The 27,955-nt window shown below is 47.7% G+C and overlaps 1 protein-coding gene across 1 annotated transcript in view; it reads left to right on the plus strand.

Moving 5' to 3' along the window:
* The window catches only part of PHLPP2 (PH domain and leucine rich repeat protein phosphatase 2), a 624,424-nt gene that overhangs the window by 221,404 nt on the left and 375,065 nt on the right, over positions 1-27,955 (plus strand). Inside the window, exons 6-7 of the mRNA XM_069217328.1 lie at positions 20,791-20,945; positions 21,172-21,318. Of these exons, the coding sequence (XP_069073429.1) occupies positions 20,791-20,945; positions 21,172-21,318 (302 nt within the window). The remainder of the gene's footprint in view (positions 1-20,790; positions 20,946-21,171; positions 21,319-27,955) is intronic.

A 27,955-nucleotide genomic window follows, 5' to 3' on the forward strand; every position in this document is an offset into this window, starting at 1 on the left:
TTAATCCGCAAACAGTGCACACTATTATGGGTAAAGTACCTGCAGAACGGGAAAAAATACTGTTCTGGATTGCCCAGAAAACTAATCAGCTGGAAGCTGTGTATCCCCATATGGGACAACAGGAAAAACATAGACTGCTCACTATGTGCTTGCCCTTTGGGATGGTTCCCTCGGTGGATGACTGTGCCACATGGGTTACAGTTTTTGCTGCCATATATACTACCACACATGGTACCCCGACACTTGCCAATTTACCAGAAGTGTTAAATACAAAATGAGCATGGGGCTGCACCGGACCTGGATTTGGGGATGAAATTAATGCGTAACTTTGACTCAGTATCCTCAATAATACTCAGTAACATTAAAGGGGAAACTGTAGCACTGGCAATTAGCCAGCGTCTCCAGGAAACTCCACACCAGGAACAAGAGAGAGAGCTACTGAAAATAATTTCCAATGCCTATACCAGTATAGGACGGGATAGTTTGGGAGCCAAACCAAAGAAATTGGAATTACAAGGTACCACCCATAAGGAGGGTACAAAGCAGGCACAAGAGTGCTCGAAGATGCGCTGGGACAAACAAAAAGATTTCAAAGAAAGAAGGAATAAGAGAGCTGATTCTCCACACCTGGAGAACTCAGAAAGGAGATATAGGTGGTCATTACAACCCTCGCGGTCGGTGTTAAAGCGGCGGTAAAACTGCCAACAGGCCGGCGGAAAAAAATTGGAATTATGACCGTGGCGGAAACCGCCAACAAAGACAGCCACTTTAACACTCCGACCACCACGGCGGTACAGACAAACAGCGCGGCGGTCACCGCCAACAGACAGGCGGAGGACAATGTACCGCCCACAGTATCACAACCTACCAATCCGCCACCTTTTCCGGGGCGGATTCACCGTAGATAAAAACACGGCGGAAACAGCCATTTCACAGGGAAAACGCTCACCTCTACACACCCCACGAGGAATCCGGACGCCATGGAGCCGGAACTCTATATTCTCCCTGCAATAGTCTTCCTGCTCTTATACGAGGATCAACAACGCCGTCTGCGAAGACCACGTGAGTACTGCACCTACGACATAGGGGGTGGGGGGGAAACACAGGGACACACACAACCAACATCACAACCCCCACCCCGACCCTCACCCACTACAACACACACACCAATGCATAACCAAACATTACAGTAACAACCCCCAAACACCCCCCCCCCCCCCCGGAAGAATGCAAAGACAAAAGGAAATGAGTTGAACCATTGTAATATATCAAAATACAGTAACCAAATATATACATATATATATATATATACACATTAAACAAAATATACACCACGATTAGTAGTGCAGGTAATGCACCATTCATTGTCCGTGGACCAATGGGCCCAAAATGCATGTGCGAGGCCCACACTAGATACCTGATCAAAACGGAGAGAACACTGCAGGGGCATCAGATAGAAATACAACAGGCACCTCAGGGGGCAGGGAAGGCGGGGCACCTCAGCCGGATGAGTGCACCACACTAGATCCACGAGGGGGCTCCATGCCCATTGATGTATCCTGGGGAGTGCAAAGCCACAGTCTCTCAAGTCTCTACAGTGGGTGGCTTGCCCACTGTACCATCCTGGGGAGTGCAAAGCCACAGTCTCTCAAGTCTCTACAGTGGGTGGGTTGCCCACTATACCATCCTGGGGAGTGCAAAGCCACAGTCTCTCAAGTGGATTACAGGCTCCACTGGTTCTGGAGGAGGACTGGTGCCCAGAGTGCTTCATCCTGTGCAAAACAGACGGAGTGGATGCATGTCTCCACTGGTTCTGGAGGGGGACTGGTGCCCAGAGTGCTTCATCCTGTGCAGGACAAACGGAGTGGGTGCATGTCTAAACTGGTTCTGGAGGGGGACTGGTGCCCAGAGTGCAGCACTCACCCCGTGACGGTCCCTGTTGCGTAACCGCCCCTGCCGCTAATGGGCTAGCGGTATATTCCATGGCTGTCTTTGCCCTGTTCAGCGGTGTTTGAGTTGGCAGTTTCTGACCTGTTAAGCTGTGCTTTCCCTGTTCAGCAGTGCTTGAGTTGGCAGTTTCTGACCTGTTCAGCGGTGCTTGAGTTGGCAGTTTCTGACCTGTTCAGCGGTGCTTTCCATGGCGGTCTTTGCCTTGTTCAGCGGTCCCTGGCCTGTTCAGCTGTGCTTGCCAAGGCGGTCCTTCATTGCCCAGCAGGCCTGTGTTTGGCGGTCCTTCATGGGTCAGCTGGGCTGTGGCTTGCGGGGCCCTCCTGGCCAGTGACGATTGGGCTGGCCTCCTGGGCAGTGACTCTGGCGGTGGCCTCCTGGGCAGTGACTCTGGTGGTGGCCTCCTGGGCAGTGACTCTGGCGGTGGCCTCCTGGGCAGTGACTCTGGCGGTGGCCTCCTGGGCAGTGACTCTGGCGGTGGCCTCCTGGGCAGTGACTCTGGCGGTGGCCTCCTGGGCAGTGACTCTGGCGGTGGCCTCCTGGGCAGTGACTCTGGCGGTGGCCTCCTGGGCAGTGACTCCGGCGGTGGCCTCCTGGGCAGTGACTCCGGCGGTGGCCTCCTGGGCAGTGACGATTGGGCTGGCCTCCTGGGCAGTGACTCTGGCGGTGGCCTCCTGGCCAGTGACTCTGGCGGTAGCCTCCTGGCCAGTGACTCTGGCGGTGGCCTCCTAGCCAGTGACGATTGGGATGGCCTCCTGGACAGTGGCTCTGGCGGTGGCCACCTGGCCAATGACGATTGGGCTGGCCTCCTGGGCAGTGACTCTGGCGGTGGCCTCCTGGCCAGTGACGATTAGGCTGGCCTCCTGGGCAGTGACTCCGGCTGTGGCCTCCTGGCCAGTGATGCTTGGGCTGGCCTCCTTGGCAGTGACTCTGGTGGTGGCCTCCTGTCCAGTGACGATTGGGGTGGCCTCCTGGGCAGCGGGGATGATGGCGGTCTTCTCCGCCGTGCTGCCCCTCCCAGACTTTGGAGATTTCTTCTACCCCTTCCCCACCTTGGGAGGAGTCACAGCTGAGTCGACACTACCCCCGGGACCCTTGTGAGCGGCTTTGCTGGCTGGAGTCTTCCCCCTCTCCCGCCGGGCACTGTCCAACTTCTGGTGCTTCACAGGGGGGGGACTGGCTGTGCTGTGGCTCCGTGCCACACTGGCTGGCCTAATGGCCGGTGCACTCCACATACCTGTAACAGGCAACACTGGTCCCGGCGATGTTTTGGCTGAGGTGCTAGTACGGGACCTATGAGTTGGTGGGGGGGTGGAAAAGAGGTCAAGGTTGGCCAGGAAAAGTTTCTTAGGAACACTGGGACGGGTAGCTGGAGGGGGTTTGGGTGTGGAGGAAGAGGTAGTGGTTGTAGGAGGTGTACGTTTGGTGATTTTGGGTGAAGGTGCATGCACTGGAGGCTGTCGTGAGGTGGATGGCTGTTGGGTGGGTGTGTGCCTGCGTTTGTGTATCATCGGAGGGGGCATCACACACACACTGGGAGAGGACACGGGACGTGTAAATGGGAGTGGGGGTGGTGAGTGCACGTGAGCGGGGTGTGGTGGGTGTGCTGGTGCGGGACGTAGTGGCTGTAGAGGTAGTGCATGCAGGTGAGAGTGTAGACGAGACTGGGAGGGAGGAGGGAGACGACGTGGAGGGGGACACAGTGGAGGCAGTGGATGTTGGTGTGTCTGTATGTGTGTGATGCTTGCATGAGTGCCTGTGGGATGTGTGGTGCTTATGTTTGCCTGAGCTTCCGTTGTGTGGTGAGGTGTGTGCAGGCTGGTCTGATGGTGTGCTTGGGATAGGCTGGGGTACAGGGGATTGGGTCTGGGTGGAGGAATTTGGAGGGGGGGGGGCTAGACACAGGGTCAATGGCTGCCATCAGTGCTGAGGCCAAAGTTTGCAGGGTTCGATGAAGGGCAGCCAGACCAGAATGAATGCCCTCCAGGAATGCATTTGTGTGTTGCAATTCCCATTCTACACCCCGGATGGCATTCAAAATGGTAGACTGCCCAACAGTGAGGGACCTGAGGAGGTCAATGGCCTCCTCACTGAGGGCAGCAGAGGTGACAGGGGCTGAAGTGCCTGGGGCGAAGGTGATGCCCACCCTCCTGGGTGAGCAGGCACAGGGCGAAGGCTGAGGGGCTGCTGGGAGGGCGGCGCTGGTGGGGGGGTGGCGGCTGTACCTGTAGAAGTGGGGGGCACAGATTTTGCTGCCACCACAAGGGAGCTCCCATTGGAGGACGAGTCCGTGTCGATGGTTGCTGATCCTGTCCCTGCCGTGAAGCTCCCCTCGCCCTCCGTCCTACTGGTGTATTCCGAGTCCGTGGTGTGGCCCTCCATGGCCATGTGGGATTCAGCTCCCTCGTGCTCCGGTGCCACTGTACCTCCGCCTGATGATGCTGAGGCACACAAGAACAGGGACACCACAAAAAGGGGGGGGACGACAGAAGAAAGACAGGTTGAGTGCATGGCTTACCGCTACTGTTGGCGGACAAGACAGACACAGCAGCCCCCTGCACTACGTCGCGCTGTTGGGATCTACAGATGCAATTCCGGGGATATGTCCTACATGGCTATGGTCGACATCTGCACACATAGATGACACAGGGGCATGTATACCTGTACTTGGCACTCTACAGAGGTGGGGTGGGGTGCCACATGGCCTGCATTACGGAGGGGCCTACGGAACTCGCCCTGGCCTAGGGAAACACACAGCCCTCCTCCCTCACCCAGACACCATCACTGCGCGCAAAGTCCGCTGAATGATGTTGTACTCACCCCCTTGTGTCTGCTGTGATGCCCTCAAGCGCCCATCCAACTCAGGGTAGGCCACCACCAGGATCCGGAACATCAGAGGGGTCATGGTTCGACGGGCACCCCTCCCACGTTGGGAGGCCATCCCCAGCTGAGCCTCCGCCGTCTTCTTGCTTCAGCGGTGAATGTCCTCCCATCTTTTACGGCAGTGGGTACTCCGTCTGTGGTGGACCCCCAGGGTCCGGACGTCCTTGGCGATGGCACACCAAATATCCTTCTTCTGGTGGGCTCTGACCTACATGACATGTACAGGGGAAGAAGAGAAGTCATTACCAACAGCACTGTCGAAGTGAGTGGCCCACATCCCTACCCTTGCAATGTGGCACATGCATTCACAACCCTTCATGCACGCAAAACTGTGCCCCCTTAATTCTTACAACCAGACCTCTCCACACAGGCATAGCCCATACAACGTGCTCCCTGTGTAATTACCTGTTGGTCTGGAGGACCGTAGAGTAGCGTGTACTGGGGGAGGACCCTGTCCACGAGCTTCTCCATCTCCTCTGCAGTGAAGGCAGGGGCCCTTTCCCCAGACGCACGAGCCATTGTCTCTTCCAGACCGAGGTCACAGCAGCACTTGCAGTGTAGGTCCTCTCCTGTCGAAGATCAGGTATCGAGTGATTCAACAGATAGAAAATGGCGGTCACGTCCGCGGCTGTGCGTACCATCACTGCCGGCGTACATCGTCATTGGCTCCTGGGACCCATAGGGTCCAATGTTAACCAATACAGCATTGCGCCACGGTCTTCGACTGCCTACCGCGGCGGTGTACCAAGCCAGCGCAGTTACCTCACATCACATTGTCCCACTTTAGAGGTCAGGCAGCCGCCATTTCAGGGGCCCACATGGCCTCATTACCAACTGCATCACACAGACCTAGGCGTTGTCGCACAACACAAATACAGGCCAGATTTTGTGTATGAATGGTGTTCTGTGTAGACTGTGGGTACATACCTCTGAGTTGTTTGACTCTGCGGTCGCTGTTGTCATTCCTAGGCACCGTCCGCTGGGACATGTGAGGAGATGGCGGAATCCTCCGGTGTACCGACCGCTGGTGGACCTGTCGACAATGGAGGAAAGACATTTGATCATCAACTACAGGTTTGACCGTGCTACAATCCAGGAACTGTGTGCCCAGTTGGAGCCAGACCTGATGTCAGCAATCCGCCATCCCACAGGGATCCCCCCTCAAGTGCGGGGGCTATCAGTGCTCCATTTCCTTGCAAGTAGGTCATTTCAAACAACAGTGGCCTTAGCATCAGGGATGTCCCAGCCTATGTTTTCCAACGTGTTGTCCAGAGTGTTGTCTGCCCTGCTGAAACACATGCAGAGCTACATCGGTTTCCCTTAGGTGGAGGATTTGCCTACAGTTAAAGGTGACTTCTATGTCCTTGGACATATCCCCAACATCATAGGTTCCATTGATGGGACCCATGTAGCTCTGGTCCCCACCCCCCCCCCAGAGTGAACAGGTGTACAGGAACCGGAAGAGTTATCATTCGATGAATGTACAGATGGTATGTTTGGCAGACCAGTACATCTCCAAGGTAAATGCTATGTTCCCTGGCTCTGTGTATGACGCCTACATCCTGCGGAATAGCAGCATCCCTTATGTTATGGGTCAAGTCCAGAGGCACCGGGTGTGGCTATTAGGGGACTCTGGTTACCCCAACCTGTCATGGCTACTGACCCCAGTGAGGAATCCCAGGACCAAGGCAGAGGGACGCTACAATGAGGCTCATGGGTGGACTAGGAGGATGATTGAACGCACCTTCGGCCTCCTGAAGGCCAGATTCAGGTGCCTCCATATGACAGGTGGTTCCCTATTCTACTCACCAAGGAAGGTGTGCCAGATCATTGTGGCCTGCTGTATGCTTCACAACTTGGCTTTGCGACGACAGGTGCCTTTTCTGCAGGAGGATGGTCCAGATGACGGTTTTGTAGCAGCTGTGGAGCCTGTGGACAGTGATGAGGAGGAAGCAGAGGAAGAAGACATTGACAACAGGGACTCATTTATCCAGCAATATTTCCAGTGACACACAGGTGAGAACACATTCCTGCCTACTACAAGTACTTTCACACTTCTACCTCTATCCTGTCTGTCCATTTCACCCAGTATATGGTAACTGAGTTGTACATTTCCCTTACGGTTTCACAGGTGTGGTTTACAACGTGTGTCATCTGCTTAGATTCCTCATGGACTTGAGATGTGTGACATAGGTATGTTGACATTACATTTGAAAACGCATTTTGTCACTGTCATTGCTAATACACATTTTCGAAATCACAGACTGACTCCAGATTGTTTTGTGGTTCAAGGGTGTTTATTGAAGTGCTCAATATTGGAGGGGGGTTGTAAAATGGTGAGGGGTGATGGTGGAGGAATGTCTGTGGCAGAGTCCAGTCTATTAGTCTCACAGGTGCATTACCCATATGGGCATAGGAAGTGGAGCTGGGGCAGTTCCAATATGGACAGGGTGACAAAGTGGGACAGTAGGATGACAATCAGGGTGGTCTCATTTCTTGGCGGGGGTCTTGGCATCGTGCTCTGTCTTGTTCCTGGATCTCAGGGACCATTTGAGGGGTGGTTTTCCATCTGCAGGGGGTGGGGTGCTGGTGTGGTGGTCCTGTGGCGGTGCGCCCTGTCCACTAGTGCCGGCGGAGGTGGTGGGCAGTTCATCGTCCATGCTAGTGTCAGGGGCCCCTTGCAGTGCCACAGTGTCCCTCCTGGTGTTAAGTATCTCCTTCAGCCCCCCTACGATGGTGCCCAGGGCGGAGCTGATGGTTCTGAATTCCTCCCTGAAGCCCACATACTGTTCCTCCTGCAGGCGCTGGGTCTCCTGAAACTTGGCCAGTACCATTGCCATCGTCTCCTGGGAATGGTGGTAGGCTCCCATGATAGAGGAGAGAGCCTCGTGGAGAGTGGGTTCCCTAGGCCTGTCCGCCCCATGTCGCACAGCAGCCCTCCCAGTTCCCCTGTGTTCCTGTGCCTCCCTCCCCTGGACCGTGTGCCCACTACCACTGCCCCCAGGTCCCTGTTGTTGTTGGGGTGGTGGGTTATCCTGGGTTCGCTGTAGTGGTGGACACACAGCTGATTTACGTGTCCTGGGGACGGAGGTATGGGCCCGCTGGGTGGGTGCTGTGCTGGAGTTACCAGAGGGTGGAAGGTCTGTGGTGGCCTGTGACTGGGTGTGGGGAACTGACTGTCCCGAGGCCCACAATGGTCCGGGCTGGTTATCTGGATCCAGTTGGACAGAGCAGCTGTCATCGCTGTGGGCCTCTTCTGTGGGTGGGGTGGAGATGTCTGGACCCTCCTGTCTGGTGACGTTGGGTAGTGGTCCTGCAGGGGTATAAAAGCATGATTATTGCATCTGTGTGTGTCATGGTGGGCAATGGGTGGGTGAGCGTGTACCCCAGTGCTAGCATTCCTGTGTGTGGGCTTGTGTGATGATGGTTGAGGGGGGTGTTATGGGTATGTGCAGTGGGCATGCTTTAGTGATGGGTGTCCATGCTTTGTTGTGTCATGCAGGGCTTGGTGTTGGGATGGGGGGTTTGTGTTGTTATTACATTTGTGAGGAGTTGGAGTAATAGGGGAGGCGGCAAGGGTGGGGGTCTGTGATAGCATGCAGGTAGGGTGGGGGATATGATAGTTAAGATTTGACTTACCAGAGTCCATTCCTCCACCGACTCCTGCGAGGCCCTCAGGATGCAGAATAGTCAAGACCTGCTCCTCCCATGTTGTTAGTTGTGGGGGAGGAGGTGGAGGTCTGCCGCCAGTCCGCTGTACCGCGATGTTGTGTCTTGAGACCACAGAACGCACCTTCCCCCGTAGGTCGTTCCACCTCTTCCTGATGTCGTCCCGATTTCTTGGGTGCTGTCCCACTGCGTTGACCCTGTCGACTATTCTTCGCCATAGCTCCATCTTCCTAGCTATGGAGGTGTGCTGCACCTGTGCTCCAAATAGCTGTGGCTCTACCCGGATGATTTCCTCCACCATGATCCTGAGCGCCTCCTCAGAGAACCTGAGGTGTCTTTGCTGTGCCATGGGGTGGTGTAGGTGATGTGTGGGGTGGTGTATGTGGTGATAAGTGTGGTGATATGTAGTGGTGTGTGGTGTTTTGTGCGTGGAAGTAGTGTGGGTGATGGTGTTGTGTGCCTGTGGATGCTAGTGATCTTGCTGGTGCTGTCTCTCTCTGGCTGTCTCTTTCGTTCGTGATTTGTTGTCGTAAGGGTTTGTGGGTGATGTGGGTGTGTGTTTTATATTGTATTGGGAGTGTGGGGGTGGTGTGTGTATGTGTATCAGGTGTGTGTTTCGAATTGTCCAATGTGGCGGTGTTTTGTAGAAGAGTGTGTATTCGCGTGGATTCGTGGGTCGTGATAGCATGGGCGTATTTCTGTTGGCGGACGGTGGAGGTTTTGTTTTCGCCAGTTTATCACTGACCTTTGGTGTGGCGGACTTGTGTGGATGTCTGAACTTTGTCGGATTTCGAGATGTGGGTCGTAATAGCTGTGGCGGAATTCCGCGGCCGCGGCATTGTATTGGCGGTGTTCTGCACGGCGGTAAGCGGCTTTTACCGCCAATGTTGTAATGACCCCCATAATCTTAGAAATAGGGGGAACATTAAAACTCCAGACAGATATACTGATTCACGTCTCTCTCGTTCCTTTCAGGACGCACCGGATAGACGTAGCGAGAGAGGGGGCCGTCAAGATCGACGTCCTGGTTACGTGAAAGAAAAGAAAGACTCTCCGCAGTCTACCATTAAAAAAGAACAAAGGACTCCTCAGCAAAAGCCACAGTTTAAAAAGAAGAAAGTGGCAGCACTGACAGCTAAAAATGCCAGTATACTTGAGAACACTGTTGAGGAACAAGACGTGGGCAGTGACTCTGTTAGACAGCGCGGAAGAGGTCACGATATGTCACCAGAGTCTGAAAGATCATCTGGATGCAACAGCAACTAGTGATTTCATCGCAGTTGAAACAGCGGATGGCCACGTACTCCCCCTGATAGGGTTTATGATTTAAAAGAGGGAGACGTGGAGCACATTATTAGTGTGATATTTTGGGATGAACTTACTAGTGATATCCTATTGCCCGAAAGAGACTAGCCACCTGAACACGTTTGCAAGCTCATGCATGGAGAAGATGTTGTTTTGCCTTCTTTCTCCGATCTTGTTCCGCAAGCAGACAAAGAAGCCTATGCTTCTGAATGGGTTTTAGCGCAAGCACCTGCGTTATACCGCAATCATGTAGGTTGGGACAAGGAGTCTCCTTGTCATGTTATTCCCACTAGGTCTACACCCCAACCGCAGCCACAATATCCTGTTAAACATGAAGTGAAAGCTCCGGTGAGGGAAATACTCGCCCAACTTGAGTACCAGGGAGTGATTGAGCCCTGTACATCTGCAGTGAATAATCCGTTATTCCCTGTTGCAAAGCCAGACCATCCATATAGAATAGTCATTGATTATAGACACTTAAATAGTCATACACGTACATATGCTATACAGAATTCCCACAGCAAGGCACTAATAAATAATATAGTGTGTAAAAAATATAAAACAACATTAGAAATTTCGAATGGATTCTTCGGCCAGAATTTAGCACATGAAAGTCGAGACCTAAGCGCATTCTCATGTGGCTCTCAGAAACACTTTTGTCGTTTACCTCAAGGCTATAAGAATAGCCCAGGGCTATTTGCAGCCCATTTAACATCAATACTACATGATATCGATTCTGAGGCGTTATCCTATGTGGATGACATACATCTCACAGACGACTTCCTCGACATTCATCTTGCGAGTGTCGATCGGATCATTTTGGGATTTGCAGATCTCGGTTACAAATTCAATTTTAAGAAAAGCAAGATAGCCTTTCTTAGTGTATTATTCCTGGGATATGAACTATCAAACGAGGGAAAAAGCCCGGCCCCACACTTTCTAGAAAAATGTTCTCAACTGCACCCTCCTAACTCACTAAAGAAACTCCAGTCATTACTCGGATTCTTTAATTTTGGCAGAACATACATTCAAGCCACTTTATGACTTGGTTTCTTCCCACATTTTCTAGCAGGCACTGGACAATTGAACACACGCACATCCTTAGGGAAATGCAACGGGACATGCTAGAAGCTAAACACTTGCACACATGTGACAATAAAAAAAAATGTGGTCATCAGAATAATTGCTGGTGCCATTGGATGTACTTATGTCACCTTTAATGAGGATGACACGGTACCCATAGCATATAAATCACATTTATACTCCAATGCTGAACAGCATTTTGCACCTACAGAAAGGATTCTGACGGCAGTTCAGATGGCCGTCATAAAAGAGAGGCCACTTGCCCTGGAGAAACGTATTATTGTTGTCTCCCCGGTGCCGGCCTTAGAGGCTGTCACCAAAGCAAGCATTCCCAGCGCTAAAGCATTACATCCACGTTGGATTCAATGGGCAACGTTTCTCACCACCACTGATGTCGATTACGTTTTTGATAAAAAAAATCCAACACAAGAATTTCTCCAGTACGAACAGGAGTACCCCGCTCCTCTAAATATTTTGCCACTAGACAACTACCATCCTGTCATATACACAGATGGTTCAGCACAAACGACTGTAGGTACTAAACATCAATACTCGACAGCTTGCGCAGCCGTGAGCGGAGTGATGAAAGATGTAATTTTCCACCCTCACAATCCTACCCGCAGACCTTATGGGACTGCGCAACCCAGTTGGCTGAGCTTAAAGCTCTTATTCTAGCGCTAGAACATACTGAGCCAGATTGCCAGACTTTAATAGTCTGTGACTCTTATTACTGCGTCCAGTCATACAATGACTATCTCATTCATTGGAAACTGAACAGGTTTAGAGATTCTAAAGCGAACACCATTAAACACAATACTGTGGGGGAGGGTGGCTGATCTTAAGGATAAGCTGCCGTGTCCATGTAGTCCATACATTGGGACACCAACGTGTAGGAGTACACGTTGCTGGTAATACAGTGGCTGATGAAGCGGACAAAGCAGCAGTAGCTATGGCTTCTATGGCTGCAGTGACTCGTTCTCAGACGAGATTGGATAATGAAATATTGATTGCCGTTAAAGCTTGGGCTGCAGGCAAACCCCTTCCTAAAGGGTACCCTACGAACTATACTTACCATATCAGTGCGCAGAATGTTGCTTACACAACAATTCCTGGGGTTGGAGATCGAGTGATTCACAATGAAGGCCTGAGATTCTGAGATTAGATCTAATTAAAGCAGCGCATGAGGGTGTCACTTCTGCACATGCTGGTATACAGGCCACAATAACACTCCTACAGAAACACTTCTGGTGGCCTGGTCTATGCAGACGAACAAAGCAGTATGTCCTTTGCTGTGACATTTGCCAGGAGATCAAGGGTTCTAATATCAAACGCCCACCGCAGACATCCCTCTTATTGTCCAACAGGCCACTACAGTGTGTGTACCTGGATCATTGAGGTCCCTTACAGCCTGATGGTGCAAACAAATACATTTTAGACGCTGTAGATTCTTATTCTAGATTCCTGTGGGAATGGCCACAGCGGTCGGCTGACGCCCGGACTGTTATAAAAGACTTGCGATCTTTATCAATACATATGCGGTTGCAGCATTCCATTCGAACCAGGGCCCTACATTTGCCTCTAAGGCATTCAGGGATACCATGGGGACGATGGTTGTTGAACTCCATTACTCCACACCATCCGAGGGAAATTCGGTCGTGTAGAGGCGGAATCGTGATCTAAAGCAGTCCTTAACAGCTCAAGTATTAGGTTCAGTCCGCAGTTGGTTGCATCACCTATATGGGTCCAGAGAGAATAGAATAATCTGCCAAAAAGGTCCTTGGGCGACGCACTCCATATGAGGTTCTCTTTGGGATACATATATACGTCCCATATGTTGATGCCCCTGGTATGATGGCAGCAAAAAACACCATTTGACATAAATGAACGTCTCACTGTTTTACAGGAGCTTCAGCAATTTCGTGATACTAAATCATCTGCAAGTGCTGCCACCTTAGGAATAAGGGATTTCGTGAAAACTTTGACTGGCTGGATTCCTAAAGTTGGGGATCTGGTTCGTGAGAAGATCGCAGTGAAGAAAGAATTCGGTCCATCATACAGAGCCCCTGTACCGGTCTTGGGAATAAAAGGCACCAGGACTGCCATCTTACCACCACTGTCTGGTTCTAAGACAAACAGATTCATCTCCATTGATGATATCAAACTACACCATGTGGCCGATCCTTCACAGTAGACCGAGAGGTCCCTTGGGTGGTTCCCGATCCCCTCTCACTACCCAACAGGACATACATCTGCATAGTAGGATGAACATCACTACTACAGACTATGCAACAATGTCAACTGCTGTTCCAGACACCTCCTTGACCATGGGGAAGGCTGAAAATGAGCTTCTGTTGGTTCCAGTCACTACTTCAGTGACCACCCCGGTTCAAGTTCTAGCTGTTTTTTATACAAACACATCACAGACTAATGACCCTGTCTATCAAGAGCCCCCACGTGAAGTGGACCAAAGTACGGATGGTGCACCGGCTCCCGTGTTTGCAGAGACTGCCTCTGGCTATTTCATTGACATTGATGATTTTTCATCAGACTCATCCTCTATTGTGATTGACAATGTTTCAAAAAGTAGTAAGCTGTATCAATGGCTTAGGAAGAACTATTTTAAATACCCATGGAACTACATATGGTTCTGTTTGACATTTTTTGCATTATTTTTATGGATTGGTTTTATGACTGTTTTCTTTTTACTTATAAATGGTCACTATATTCCTGATCGCTCCTATGTGGAGCCTGTTGATGAAGTTTTAACACCACATCATTCTTCACATAAGGTCCGGAGAGATTTGTAATTATTACAGCAATACCGATTTCTGATGAGATTGTGTGGACAAAGTTCCATTCGATATATACGGACCTACTGAAATTATTCAAATACCATACGTATTCATAATTTCAATTACTGATGTAATTACACCTGATGTTGTCTCTGATGATCGGGAAGGAACGGAAATGAAGGACTATTCCACTTTTGAAAGTGATGATTTATATGAATATACAATGAATTATGGGGAAATGTTCCGCTATAACAATTGGGGACAGTACTACCTACACTGTGCCACTAGATACAGGCCAGTATTAAACTACACACAGTGGGAACACTGTTCTACACCACCGGTGGGGAGCCCACAGTATTATAGTGATAAATTTACATACTTTTCTGGGCATGACACAAGAAAAGCAGAGTCATATTATTTTAAGATACCTCTGGCACAATTTAGGAAACTTTTGCTAACTGATACAAAACTGATTTATTCAGATCCTTTTGTTTCCCGGCTCGCAGTTGAAGGTTATGAATACTGGAATAGCACCATTGATTTAAAAAGTGTATGGGGAACACAAGATTGGCAGATACAGGGTAGGGAGGCTTTGTTCCGAGCATGCCTGATTCCTATACAAATGATTTTCTTAAATGACGCAATTCAGCAGACATCCTGTCTGGGCTTAGCAAAAATTAAAGACTTGAATGCGCCCAGTATCCCCACCCCGGCAAAGTTGAAAGATTGGCAATACTTCCTCAATATCACAGAGGACAAGCTAGATGCAATGGTTAAGGCTGGTACTTATAATTCTTCACTTTGCAGTCCCGGCGGGTGGTTAATATGGCCCACTAACACAAATGAGTGTCAAGCATGTTTTTTGAACTCTTCAGGGTTTTTTTCGATTAACAGGCCAGACCCTTGCTTTGTATCGGGTCAACATACAGGTATAGTTACGACATACAATGTGGGTAAGCTGTACCAGCAATGGGTACAGACTAACATGTTAGCCGCAGTTAAAAAAACATCTGAACACTCTTTCTGAAGATATAGACTTGCAGGATTTTCTGCTGGGTCCTAGGAAACAGCACTCAAAAAGGTTTTTATATGCTATGTACAATGAAATTTGGAAACTTTCCCAGATTGAGGTTGGTGCGCGTTTAAGGCAATTGGATAAAGAAAATTTAGAAAAAGCATTAGCTGTTGTCGACAACGGCATGAATACACTGTCCGACAGGATATATTCCCTATCAAATATAGTGACGTCTGCTATTGATATCACTCAGACAGACTTGTCCCGGTTATATCATGGGCAAACACAGCTACGTTCCATCATGCAGCTGGGTTGGACACTACAGACACTGAAAAATGGCCGTATTCCATGGAAGTATATTAACGGGAGTGAATTCTTTACGGCTTTTAATTTTTCCAAGGAACAACAGACAATGGCTAAAAGGGAGGCTAGTTTCACCATGCTTCGCGTAGAAAAGTTAGATAAATTGCCCTTCACGGTAGCAGAGAGTCCTTCAACTATCTGGCTCTTACATAGCATAATTAATTTGCCGATTTTGACCCTTCGTTTTTCGAGCTGCCTGAAACATTTTGCAGTGGGACGGTACGAGCAACTAGGCGATAGCTATATTAAGGAAGAGTGGGAGTTACCCTTTGACTACAGATGTCTGAACGGTGAAACAGAGGTCTTTCTTAGCGGAAGCGAATGTGAGACTGCTGTTCGTCATTCAATTAAATGCAAGCAGGTGTCTTTTCACGGTCTTTGCAATGCGGGGGTCGCAAATTTGGCCTGTTTGTTGAGAGGTACTCCCGTCCCTTTGATTTGCCCGGTATTTCATGTACTTTCCAATGGAAGTTATGTGGTACTGAACAATCAAAGTTGTTGCGGTATGCGACCATGAATTGCCTACGCAATCTCGGTCTCAAAGGTCGTTACGTGTTGTGGACATGTTTCGTTTCCCCCCACACAAGAGATAGAAGTATCTGACATGTGGCCCCACATAGATACTATTAACGTGAACTATGACAAGCTGAGCAGGCTAAAGGCGCTATTGTTTCAAAAACAGGTCTCCTTGACATCCGCAAAAGAGATGTATGCTCTCCAGATTGCGAGATCATCAGCCGAGATACAATCCCTATTAAATACCAACTTCCCCAAGCACTTTGGGGAACTGGTATCCGGAATATTCAATGTTTCAAGCACTACTGGGATTGTTCACTTCTTTAAGGCTGTTGGGTCTGGTTTTGTATCTATCTTCCAGACTGTCTTCGGAGTCATCCCGTCAGCCATCCACTCGCTCTTTTCAAGTGTGTTTGGTGGCTTTCCAATTATTTTGGCTTTGATTGGCGGACTACTACTGCTATTTCTTCTGATTCACAGTGGTTGTTTCTTTCCAGCTACGCAGAGCAACGGAGACGCTCCCATCAACTCCACTGTGCCGTGAGCGCATGGCTCGGATCTTCGGTGCACCCTTGATGGTGGAATTGGAGCATGACTGGTCATTGTCATTTCGGCCCCTTCTCTGGTGCGTACAACCAGTCTTCCGCTGCATATGGTGTCTCTTTGAACATCTGCCTATGGTCTGTCTTGCTGTTGCACCGACATCTCCTGTGGACCACGCACTGCTGATGTCCCAGATGAGGGTTCATACACGGTCATGCCCCTTGAGACTGAGTTTGCTCGGCGAGGCCACCTATGAGCCTTCAGTTTTGAGATCTACCACGGATGAGGACACTGCAACGGATTACGTTACACCAGGAAATACTGCTCACTACTGCTCTGTGGATCCGTTTGTCCGCCCAGCACTCAATTTTACATCAGATGATGTTGACTCATTTTTTAGGTCCTTGGTTGGTGACTTCGATGACACTCTTCAAGATCATGCGTACAGCACATAATTTGATGATTTGATTTGCCATTCCCGTTTTAAAATTGTACACTTCAATTAACTTTCTTTGGATCGCTGTGCTTGTCATGGTTGACATTAACATCTCTGTATGTGTTTTAGTGACATTGTTTTTACTATCTTCTTAACACATTTTAAAGATTTTTTAGCTGATTTTTTAAATGCTTTTAGCTTTTAGTTCAGAGCAATTTTAGCGTTTGGGTTCCTATACCTTCGTCATACCTGTTACAGCAATGGGGAGGGTGTAGTGAATCCTACTTCTTTTTAATGGGATAACAGGAGTTAGCTTAGCCTTTGGCTTGCGGACTCGTGCCCCCGTCACCTAGTGACTTTTAACCTACTTAGCTTGCTCTGTCTTAGCACATTTAATTATTTATTTCTTCTAAGATGGCTGCCTTGTTTAGAGTTAGGCCACTTGTTATGAGTTACATATTCAGTGTCACCGCGCTAAGGCGTCAAGATCAAGCACCAAAGACAAACAAACAGTAGGTGTTCACACGTAGGGATTTTCCCTCTCTATACTTTCGAGGGATTGTTTATATTAATTGCCGTCCCAAGCATGTCTGTTATCTATTGTTTGGGAACACACCTACGTCAGGGGTCCTTGAAGATCTGTATAAATATATCACACTTTAGACAGATAATCAGAGGGATTCTGACAAGAGGGCATTGCCACCATCGCTGATATCGATGCTGCAGTCGTCTTTCGCTGACCCAGTCTTTGTGTCCCTGTGGAGTCTGAGATAGAGACCTCATTCCAAGGTAACAAGGGTTGGGGGCTCCTTTCATGGACATGGTATTGGCAGATTAGGTTTAACAAACCCAGCTCTCTTTTAGGTAGGAGGTTAGGCATTTCACATTAGGGTATTAGGGCATATTACATCTCGTATGTCTTTCTATGCATTGCAAGATGGTGGGGGTCTTTGTAATAATGACTCTCGTCTTCACAATTCTGTTCCTTGCATTATTCATTATCCTAATCGTTGCAGCCCATGCAACTTATCGCAAATTGCAGTTATGTTGAATAAAAACTATTGAAACTTTACTGTATCTTTGTCATTGCCTGTGTTTGTATGAGACATGATATATCTGTGAGAAAGGGGTAATCTCCGTTTAACCACGACACTCCCTGAGATGTCTTACTCTCAAGTCCATGTGTAAAGGCTGCCACAAATCACCTTTTACTATTGTGTGTCTGGTGAGGTGCTGCTAGTGAGCCGGTAAGGTTGGGTGGGACAACAGTTGTGACTTGTTGTAGGAAAGACGTAGTCGACTACAAACAAAAGTACTGTCATCCTTTAACCAGCAGTCTTGCCTAGAGCAAGAGTCCAAACTACAACAGTCTGAGGCCAAGGAGGAAGTAATTTACCTCCACTTTAATAGGAAGATCTTGTTCGATTCCTCACCAGATTAGATCGTCCAGCATTCCTCACCAGATGAGATCCTCTAGTAGTACGCGCCTGGTAAGTCACTATTGCTGACATTTTCTCCATCTGAGTAACGCCTTCCAGCCTTTTAAGACTAGGTCAGCCTTTCACTCTAAGTCACATGATGAAAGAGAAGAGAAGGAAGAAAGTTCAAAAGGAGGAATAAGGCCTTGATGAACTTAGTTCTTAATAGACTGTTTCAAATACTCGTTGATTCTGTCTGAGGATCTAGTTCATCATGATGGTCCTCATCTAGTGAAGGCTTACTCTCTCATAGAAGGTATAGCGGTGGAACGTTTCATAAGCAAAAAGTATTCATTAACCTGATCGTTCCAGAAGCTACTTGGACTAGAGTAGTCTTGCCCTGGATTGGTTTTTCATGCCAGATAGACTTTTTTTGGTCTGTAACTCCACAAGCAATTCAGGACTGGTTTCACGCTTACTGGGGCTCATCAGCTAGGTAAGGCTTGGTTCCTGAGGCACAGTGAGCACAGGACACACATCTGGGCATACCCATCACACTTAGGGCATCAAAAACAAAGGGATGGATGGGATGCTTGAATTAATCTCAGCTTTGACAATCCCTCGGGCCACATCTTAATCTATCATTTTTTACCCCCCCGCCGCCTCAATTTGGACCCAGCCATATGCATATCAGTCTTGACTCTTATCCAATGAGAACAGTCCAGCCTGAACTGCCAGGCCAGTTTCTTGAACCAGAACACAAGCAACCCAGGACTGGGTTTGCCCTTATTAGGGGTCATTAGCTAGGTATAGCTTGGTTTCAGTGACACAATGAATTAGTACATTTCATAAGGGAAATGATCTACACAAACAATATTGCAGCTCTCGTTTTCATGTGAAAGCAGAGATTCACAGATTTTTCACTTTTTTTTTTTTTAGTAGGCCTTATAGCTAAACATGATCTTCTATTTCGCATACATTACAGGGATCAACTGCACTACAGCATGATGTCTAAAGGAATAACATCCCTCTGCACAAAAGTATGAAATTGTTCCGGAAGTCCTTAGCCCCATCTCAAGGGCTTTAGCCTTAAAGACACAGATGCCTTTGCCACGGACATGAACACCAGAAATGAGCAGTTAGCATCCTGGATGCGCAGGGGCACTGGTTTCACAGGAATTGGCCTGATGTGGGACTTGATAGGGACATTCATTTATGCCTTCTTTCAAAATCCTTTGATCTTGAGGGCTTGGCAGAAGATCAAGGATAACCAGGATGTCCGTTTTTCAAACCTGCTCCATCTTCTTTGGAAGGACCACAACTGCTAACAACAAGGAAAGACCTGCTGTCCTGGAGGAAGCGAGTGCTGCACATCACATTAACATTGCTCAATTTTACTGTACAGTTAGTGATGAGCTAACTTCTTGCTAAGTATGCACACCCTCAAAGAATTGGGATGTCATGTTAGCTGCTTCATGACAGCTCAGTGATTGACATGCTGCCACTGACGGTTAGCGAAGAACATAAACCTACTCACCTGCTAGGAAATCATAGTATTTCTTTTGCACACCCACATGTCACACGAGGATAGCTGAACACCTACAAATCTGACCTTGGGCAACCGGAGAGGCTGCCATACAAAGTAATGTCTTCTTACAACATTCATAGAAAAACCTTTGTGAAGCTGTTACAGTCCAGTCACTAAATTGTTGGTTAGCCTAATGTTTGAGGATATGATAGCACCTAGGAGTAATTGAGTCACCATGATGGAACCTTGACCCTTTAACTGTTTCAGGGATAAGCTTATCTAATTAATGTTCAGTCACTGGAGTTAATTCTCAAGAGGATAATAGGACAATCATTCTCTAATTTTTCTTTGATCGTTTTGCAAGTCCTTCTTTTTTGTTTCGGTAGAACATATGGTGACATATTTATATTGGTCCTTTGTTGCAGCACTGCAGACGCTTCTTTCTTCCTATGGTCCGTTTATAAAGATGCATTGCTGTGGTGTCAGCCTGCATAACAGACTGACAACCTTATTTGATCTAGGTAATGAAAACACCCTGTATCCTCACACCAGGATACCACTAGTAAGATCATGACAGCTGCCATCAGATATGTTCCTATGACAAAAATCTGTGTGGGTGTCACATGGCATTCAGTGGTTTTCTTCACTAAGCTCTGCCTCATACATTGGCTGGACCCATGTTTAGCAATGTAGCCCTCTTTAGCCTTTTCCATGGGTATTTACCTGTCTTACCTTCATGTTCACTGTTTTGAGTACTATTGTGGTATTTGATTCAGTAAGTCCAGAATGTGAGACTGTGAAATGAAGGTGATGGTGGAATATTAGTTCGCATTGGTTACTTACAGTGAGGCTTCTTCAAATTAAACATTAACCATTACACTTAAAGCTATCCTCACTGCCCCTTCCTTGATCTGAAATGTGTGTATTGAATCGCATCTCTGATCTTTGGATAACAGTCCTTTGAATGCTGTGTATGAGATGCAAAGTAAAGCTAATGGCAGTCATATCATTCAATTCTGTTGTGTCTAAAGATACCTGGAATTGACTGGAACTAGATTGAGTTTTCTTTATTTCCAGGTCCTTCCATGGATTACAGTGGGAGAAGTTGAATTTTTTTGACTATGTAAATGTATCTTTTATATAATGGCCCATCAGAGTATTGGAACACTGAGCAACTTGTACAAATAATTATTTACAAAACATTTAGAGACCTCTGGATGTCCCTTTGATACTGCAGCAGACTTGCATTTTTACTTAATTTCTCAATGTGCCTATTATTATCTATTTCGTAGGTGGTCTCTCAACAAATAAGCATGGTCGATCTCTCATGCTACAGCCTTGAGGAGGTGCCTGAATATCTCTACTTTAGTCAGGATCTCACTTATCTCAATTTACGGCACAACTTCTTGAAGCTGGATGGCCCTGGAGCCCTCACCAATCTTTGCCGGTAAGTCCTGAAATGATCACATTCAATTGACAAAATTATTAAAGGCCTCCCGGGTTGGTGAAATGCAGTGCAGTTGGTTGACAAGGGTGTGTGATCTGTGAGTGTTTAATTCAATCTTTCCTGACACTGTTATAAAGTATGGGAGGTGGAGCTTTCTATGGGTTGGCCTACCTTTCAGGGATTTTTAGATTTATCTTTGCTCATCACTAATGATATTTTTGTGTAGGTTTTCACAGTTGAAGAGTCTGAATCTGTCCCACAATCGGCTAGGAGCCTTTCCCACCCAACTCTGTGAAATCTGCACTCTGACTGAGCTCAACCTATCGTGCAATGGACTCACTCAGCTTCCCATCGAGATTGGACATCTCCAAAGGTGAGTGCTCTGTCTTGCCAAGACAGCACCTTTAGAATGGAGGCTGTGGTGAAGAAGGTATGTCTTTTGCTTTCAAATTAGTGATAGGTAAACATGAGTTTAAATAAGTAGATAGCACATAGTACCTTCCTTGCAGAATTGTAGTGTTCAGGCTCTGACCGCATCATCTAATGTATTAGTTAATCCAGCAATGCAAAAGATTTTTCTCAAACCTATTGGCATTAGAATGATATAGGTATGATATAGTTGGAGAAGGTGACATAAAGCTTATTTAGTGTGGATGATGGTAGTCTTTGATGAGCTCTGCCTTCTGTTTCTTTCTGATTTTGCAGAAGAGTCGCAGCATTTCTGATGTTGATAGGGATATTTTTACATATCCTGGATGCATAGCTAAAGGAGGTCTGCCTTGTGTTTTATTTTTATTTTTCATAAGCTTCTTGGTCTCCCTTCTGATGCTATTGTGCCTCCTGATGAGCTGCTGTCTGCCTGAAGTGAGCAGATTCATGGCTAAGTATGTTGGAATATTTGTTCTGATGATCTTATCTGGTCTTGAGAGTAATGAAGACTTGAGGTAGGAGCCAATGCAGTTCCTGCAATGTAGAAGGGATGTGTTTGGAATTGTCTAGGTCCTTGATGAGGCATACTGCAGAGTGTTAAGTTCCTTTTAGGAATGCCAATGTAGAGTCAGGGAAGGTATTCAGTATTGTGTTACCACCTCCTAAGTTGGAACAATCCATGACTTCCACGCTAGCTCTAAATTTTGTTATGGCAAGGAAGGATGTGATTTCACTTTTTTCAGAAAAAAGAGCTGATACCAGGATGCCTGTTTTTCCTCTTAATGTTTTCTTTGAAGGAGTCGTCTGTGTCACAGTTTACTTTAGACTGTGTCTGCCCAAGATGAAGCCATCTAGATTTATGTGTGATAGCCAATCTATGGTTGCTTGGTGTTGGTAACAAACAGGCGTAAATCAGTTTTGTTCGTTGAGCTTCAGGTAGGTGCTCTGCATCCGGTTCTGAGTTAGTTTGAGGCAAATTCTGAATCTTGAAATGTTGAGGGCTGAGGCACTTTGGAGGTAAAATTTTTGTAGGTGGCATGTTTTTGGATTTTGATGTTTTTATCAGTGAGTATGAATCTCAAATGTTCCATGAAGTGCTGGGAGCTGGGGACTATTTGGGATGTTGAGATTTTCATTTGGGGAAGCTGGTGGCTATTCGCAAGACAGGAGGCAAGCCACTGAAGGACTGTTAGAGAAACCTATGTAATGTAAAACGGTCATGCTTCGAAACCCATGTGTGTATCAGTGCTTGGTGGTTAACTGTGTTGAAGGTTATAAAGAAGTCGAGCAGGACCAGGAGGTATGGTTTTTGCTAAATGGATGAATCAGTGACTATTGAGGAGTGTCAGTGTCTATGCTGTAGCATGGTCTAAAGCCAGATTATTGTTATTATTTGCTCCCCTAGTTGTGTGATGACTTGATTTTTTTTTATGACTTGCAGTTGGGTGAGAAGGTGGAAGTTAGTAAGACTAACTGGCTTCAAGCTTGGTTTCTCCAGAAGACGGGCCGGAATCTTTTGTGTGTGGTGGCATCCATGAAGGTTTCTTGGCTCAATATGAAGCTAAGAATGTTAAGGACGGGTGTAAGGGCATTTCAGTCAAAGGCATTTCATAACGGATAGAAAAATATCACCTTTGTAGGATATGGCCTTGCCTGAATTTAGAATGTTGGTCAGTTAAATGAGCAGCATTAGGGTGTTAATTGTCCAGTTTGAGTGATGAGGTTTAGAGGTAGTGTTTCTCTCTGGCTCAAATTGCTTATGTGGGATCTGATTTTGTTGATCTTCTCGGTGAAGAAATAATTGATGGCATTGCATTTGCCAGCAGATAGCAATATTGGAAGGTTTGGTAGACAGTTGATGCAATGCTTCGCTTTTGTTGGTTGCTTAAGTGATGGTAATCTTGCATAAGGTGGTTTTAGTGTTAGTAATGAGGAATCTGTGTAAAGTGGAGTATTTTGAGTTGGATGAGGTCCTCTTTGTTTCTTCTCTTGTCCGTGTATGGTGGGATGTTTGTTGTACCATGGCGTATAGGAGCTGGGCTTGGAAGATTGTGGTATAATTCAGTCACTGAGCACCCACACTGACAGAACCTCCATGGCATCTCTGTGATCTTGACCGCCCAGAAGGGTGACTGCAGTTATTTGGAGTTTATGGCACAAACAGTAGCTGAATGATCTCAGAATGCAGTGCTGAGAGAAAGATCTCAAACTTGCTCTTTTTCTTAGTTTCCCAAGTGAATGCCATAATTTCAAGAATGAGGGTGGTCATACCTTATAATGGGCACGTTCCAAGATGATAGTAAGTCCTTAATACATTGTGAGAGTATCCCAAGCCAAGATGAAGTAAGGCTGTTTTTCTCTAATATCAGGTCCTGTTAGTCCATGTTTAAGGAAGAAGTTATAAGTGAAGGATGCATTATAACGCACTTGTTATCCACTTTTTCACCATGTTTTCCATTTGCGTGCTTTTGTTTTTGTATCTGAATTTTGCTGGTTTCAGTTGGAGTTCTAAATGATTGTTCAGGTTTGTGTATTACATTTCAAGGAATATGTTGTTGTCTATTTAAGTTAGAGAGAATAGGAATGTTGCAGAGTTCACCTTGGAGAGTGCCCCTTTGGAAGTCTTTCAAAGAGTGGAATAGTTGTTGTTAGACGTTGCAGCTTTTTGGCGAGTCTCCCCTGTGTTTTTGTGTTCTGACCTCCTGTTTTTATGGTTTACTGGACTCTGTTTTTGCTGGTTTATTGTCTCTGCGCACTTTACCACTGCTGATCAATGCTAAAGTGCAAGTGCTCCCTAGGTAAATTGTACTGTTAATTGGATTATCCCATAATCAGCATATTTGATTTACTGGTAAGTCCCTGATAAAGTGCACCAGAGGTGCCAAGGGCCTGTAAATCAAATGCTACTAGTGGGCCTGCAGCACTGATTGTGCCACCCACATAAGTAGCCTAGTAAACATGGCTCAGACCTGCCACGGCAGTGTGTGTGTGTGTGCAGTTTTAAACTGCCAATTCGATCTGGCAAGTGTACCACTTGCCAGCTCAAACCTACTCTTTTGGTACATGTAAGGCACCCCTAAGGTAGGCCATAGGTAGCCCCATGGGCAGGGTGCACGTAGTGGTGTGTTTTACATGTCCTAACAGTGAAATACTGCCAAATTTGGGTTTCACTGTTGCAAGGCCTATCTCCCCCATAGGTTAACATGGGGACTGCCTTTAAATAACTTTAAAGCACAGATTTCCTTTGAGGGCAGATGGAAATATGGAGTTTGGGGTCTCTGAACTCACAATTGAAAAATACTTTTTTGTGAAGTTTTTTTTTTTTAGATTGTGAATTTGAAAATGCCACTTTTAGAAAGTAGCCATTTTCTTGCTTAAACAATTCTGTAACTCTGCCTGTTTGTGGATTCCCCGTCTGGGTTAGCTTGACCGTTGGGCTGTTGTGAATTCCCTCTAGACATTGACACAAAGGGGTCTGGGGTGTAGCCTGCATATCCTAATTGTCCATCTGAGCTAGAGTGGAGGGAGGAGTGGTCACTTACACCTGAAAGGACTGTGCCTGCCCTCACACAATGCAGTCTCCAACCTCCTGCTTTGCGTCTGGGGCCTGGCCTGGACAAGGAAGGATTTTGCAAGCATTTGAGACTTTACTTTGAAGTTTGCCAACTTCAAAGGCAGAACGGTTTATAAGAAGACTACCCAAAACCCCAGACTTTTAGAATATCTCTTAAATCAAGAGGAACCTCTGCCAAGGAGAAGAGCTGAAGAGCTGGAGCAGGAGTACTGTCCCTTTGCTGTGTTGCTTTGCTGGACTGGCCTGCAGTTGGTGCTTCTGCCTGAAAAGAGTGCAAAGGGTGAACTCTGCTGTGTGTCCTGCTTGAGAAAATTCTCCAAGGGCTTGGAGTAGAGCTTGCCTCCTGTTGGAAGTCTCAGTGACACCAAAGACTTCAGTTTCCTCGACCTGCAGCACTGGGAACTGTGGCCCATATTTATACTTTTTGACGCACAACTGCGCCAACGCAGTTGTGCGTCAAAAATTTTACCGCCGGCTAACGCCATTCCAACGCACCATGCGGGCGCCTTATTTATGGAATGACGTTAGCCGGCGCTGCGGACTGGTGTGCGTAAAAAAAAATGACTCACACCAGGCAGCGCCGGCGTATGGGAAAATGGGGGTTGTGCGTCAAAAAATGGGGCAAGTCAGGTCTGAGGCAAAATTTCAGGCCTCAACCCGATTTGCGCCATTTTTTTGACTCACAACCCCCATGGGAATGACTCCTGTCTTAGCAAAGACAGGAGTCATGCCCCCTTGCCCAATGGCCATGCCCAGGGGACTTATGTCCCCTGGGCATGGTCATTGGGCATAGTGGCATGTAGGGTGGCCCAAATCAGGCCCCCCTATGCTACAAAAAAAATACGAAACAAAATACTTACCAGAACTTACCTCAACTTCCCTGGGATGCATCCCTCCATCCTTGGGTGTCCTCCTGGGGTGGGCAAGGGTGGCAGGGGGTGTCCCTGGGGGCATGGGAGGGCACCTCTGGGCTCCTTCTGAGCCCACAGGTCCCTTAACGCCTGCCCTGACCCAGGCGTTAAAAAACTGCGCCCATCAGGCTGTGCGCCGTTTTTTAAGGCCTGCCCCCTCCTGTGCGTCAAAATGACGTCAGAGTATAAATATGGGGCACAGGCCTTAAAGTCATTTTTTGGAAGGGAACGCCTACCTTGCATATAATTAACGCAAGGCTGGCTTCCCCTTCCAAAAAATGGCGCACATGGTGGAACTTTGACGCCCGCTGCGTCGGACGTCAAAGTATAAATATGGGGCAGGGTTTGCGCCAAATGTGCGTCAAAAATTTTGACGCACATTCGGCGCAAACAGAGTATAAATATGCCCCTGTGTGTTTTGTGCTGTTCATGAGGAGAAACCACTGCAACGCTGCCAACAAAGCCCCTGGCCTGCACCGTGACCTGCTGACACCGCACGAAGTTGCATTGCCCCGCTTTGCACTGCGATCCTGGTCTCACCGACGCCATCCTCGGACAACTTAACTGAGCTGCTGTTTGCACTGCGACCTGTGGGCCCTGCTCTCCTGCATCACCTGCTCTCACTGCAGCCTGGGCATCTCCGATGACGCTGCTTCTGCTGACACCGGCGCCGCTGCCTGCACCCTGGCATGCGTACACCGCTCTTGAGGTACACGAAGCACCACCCCGCACCACAGCACCGGTCCCCCAATGCCAGCACCCTCTACTCCAGTGTCGTCACCGTGGCTTGTGGACACCACTTGTGAGGGTCACAAAGCACCATCCAGTCCCGCAACTCTGGCTTGGGCCTACCGACAACAGCGCTTCAGCAACGACAACGCTACCTGCACTGTGACCGGATGACACTGCATGTTGCACCGCCCCACTTCACAATGCATCCCTGGTCTCACCAACGCCGCTGGACGCCGTCACTGAGCTGCTGTCTGCACCGTGACCCATGGGCACTGCGCGTCGCATTGTTCCACTTCACACCACAGCCCTGACGCCATCCATGCCAGCGCTTCTGACTTCATCAGCCCGGAGTTCGATCCGCAAGGCCTGTGACTTCAATGGCCCGACGACTTCCGCACCAACTCTGGAACCAACACTGCAATGCCGCTCTCCGGAGCTCACCATGAGGACCACAACACCCTGCAATTCCAAAAGTACTGTTAGCAGGTCTTCCTGACACCGTAGCTGACCCGCGACATCGCAGCTGGCCTGAACTGTTGGTTCTGTTGATTACGAAGCCGTGATAGCCCCAGGTGGAGGTATCGACTTCAAGGAACTGTATTTTTGAGTAAATCAGAATTCATATATTTATTACTGTATGGTGGATGTTTTTCGTATTTGGTCTTGTTTTATATAGATAAATATTGTCTATTTTCTAAAACTGGTGTGGTATCCTTTTGTAGTGTTTTCATTTATGACTGTGTGTTATGTGCAAATGCTTTACACATTGCTTCTGAGATAAGCCTGACTGCTTGTGCCAAGCTACCAAGGGGGTAGGAGGGGTTATCTGAGCAGGTATCTCCCTTATCCTGACTAGAGTGAGGGTCCCTACCTGGACAGGGTGCAAACCGACTAACAACTAGAGACTCCACTTCTAACAGTTGTGTTTCTTTTTCCGTTGACCTTAGTGCAAAGATGTGAAGGATAGAAAAAGGAGTGGAAAAATGGTCTTTCTACTCCAGTAGTAATGGGATTTTGCAGTAAATTGAAAGTGAAATTGAATGAGGCCAAGAGGGTTGTATTTGAAGTGGGTTGGTTTGTTGCTTTGCTGTGTGATATCAGAGTGATGAATGTGTGTGGTTGTGTTGAATGAAGACAGTTTTGAAAGCTTTTGTTAGGTCTGGGATTTCTGTAGATCTGATCGAATAAAGCTGTGATATTGAGAGTGGGACGTGACAAGTGAGATGCTCAAATTACTCCAGTATTGGAACTTTCCTAGATGCACATACTTGAATCATTCCCCGTCGTCGAGATGGGAGCCCCCGGTATATTTAACCAAGTAGTATTAACATAGAGGGTGAAAGTGAGAGGCCTTTAGGTTTAAA

Source organism: Pleurodeles waltl, chromosome 12 (genome assembly GCF_031143425.1).
Source record: "Pleurodeles waltl isolate 20211129_DDA chromosome 12, aPleWal1.hap1.20221129, whole genome shotgun sequence".
NCBI lineage: Eukaryota > Metazoa > Chordata > Amphibia > Caudata > Salamandridae > Pleurodeles > Pleurodeles waltl.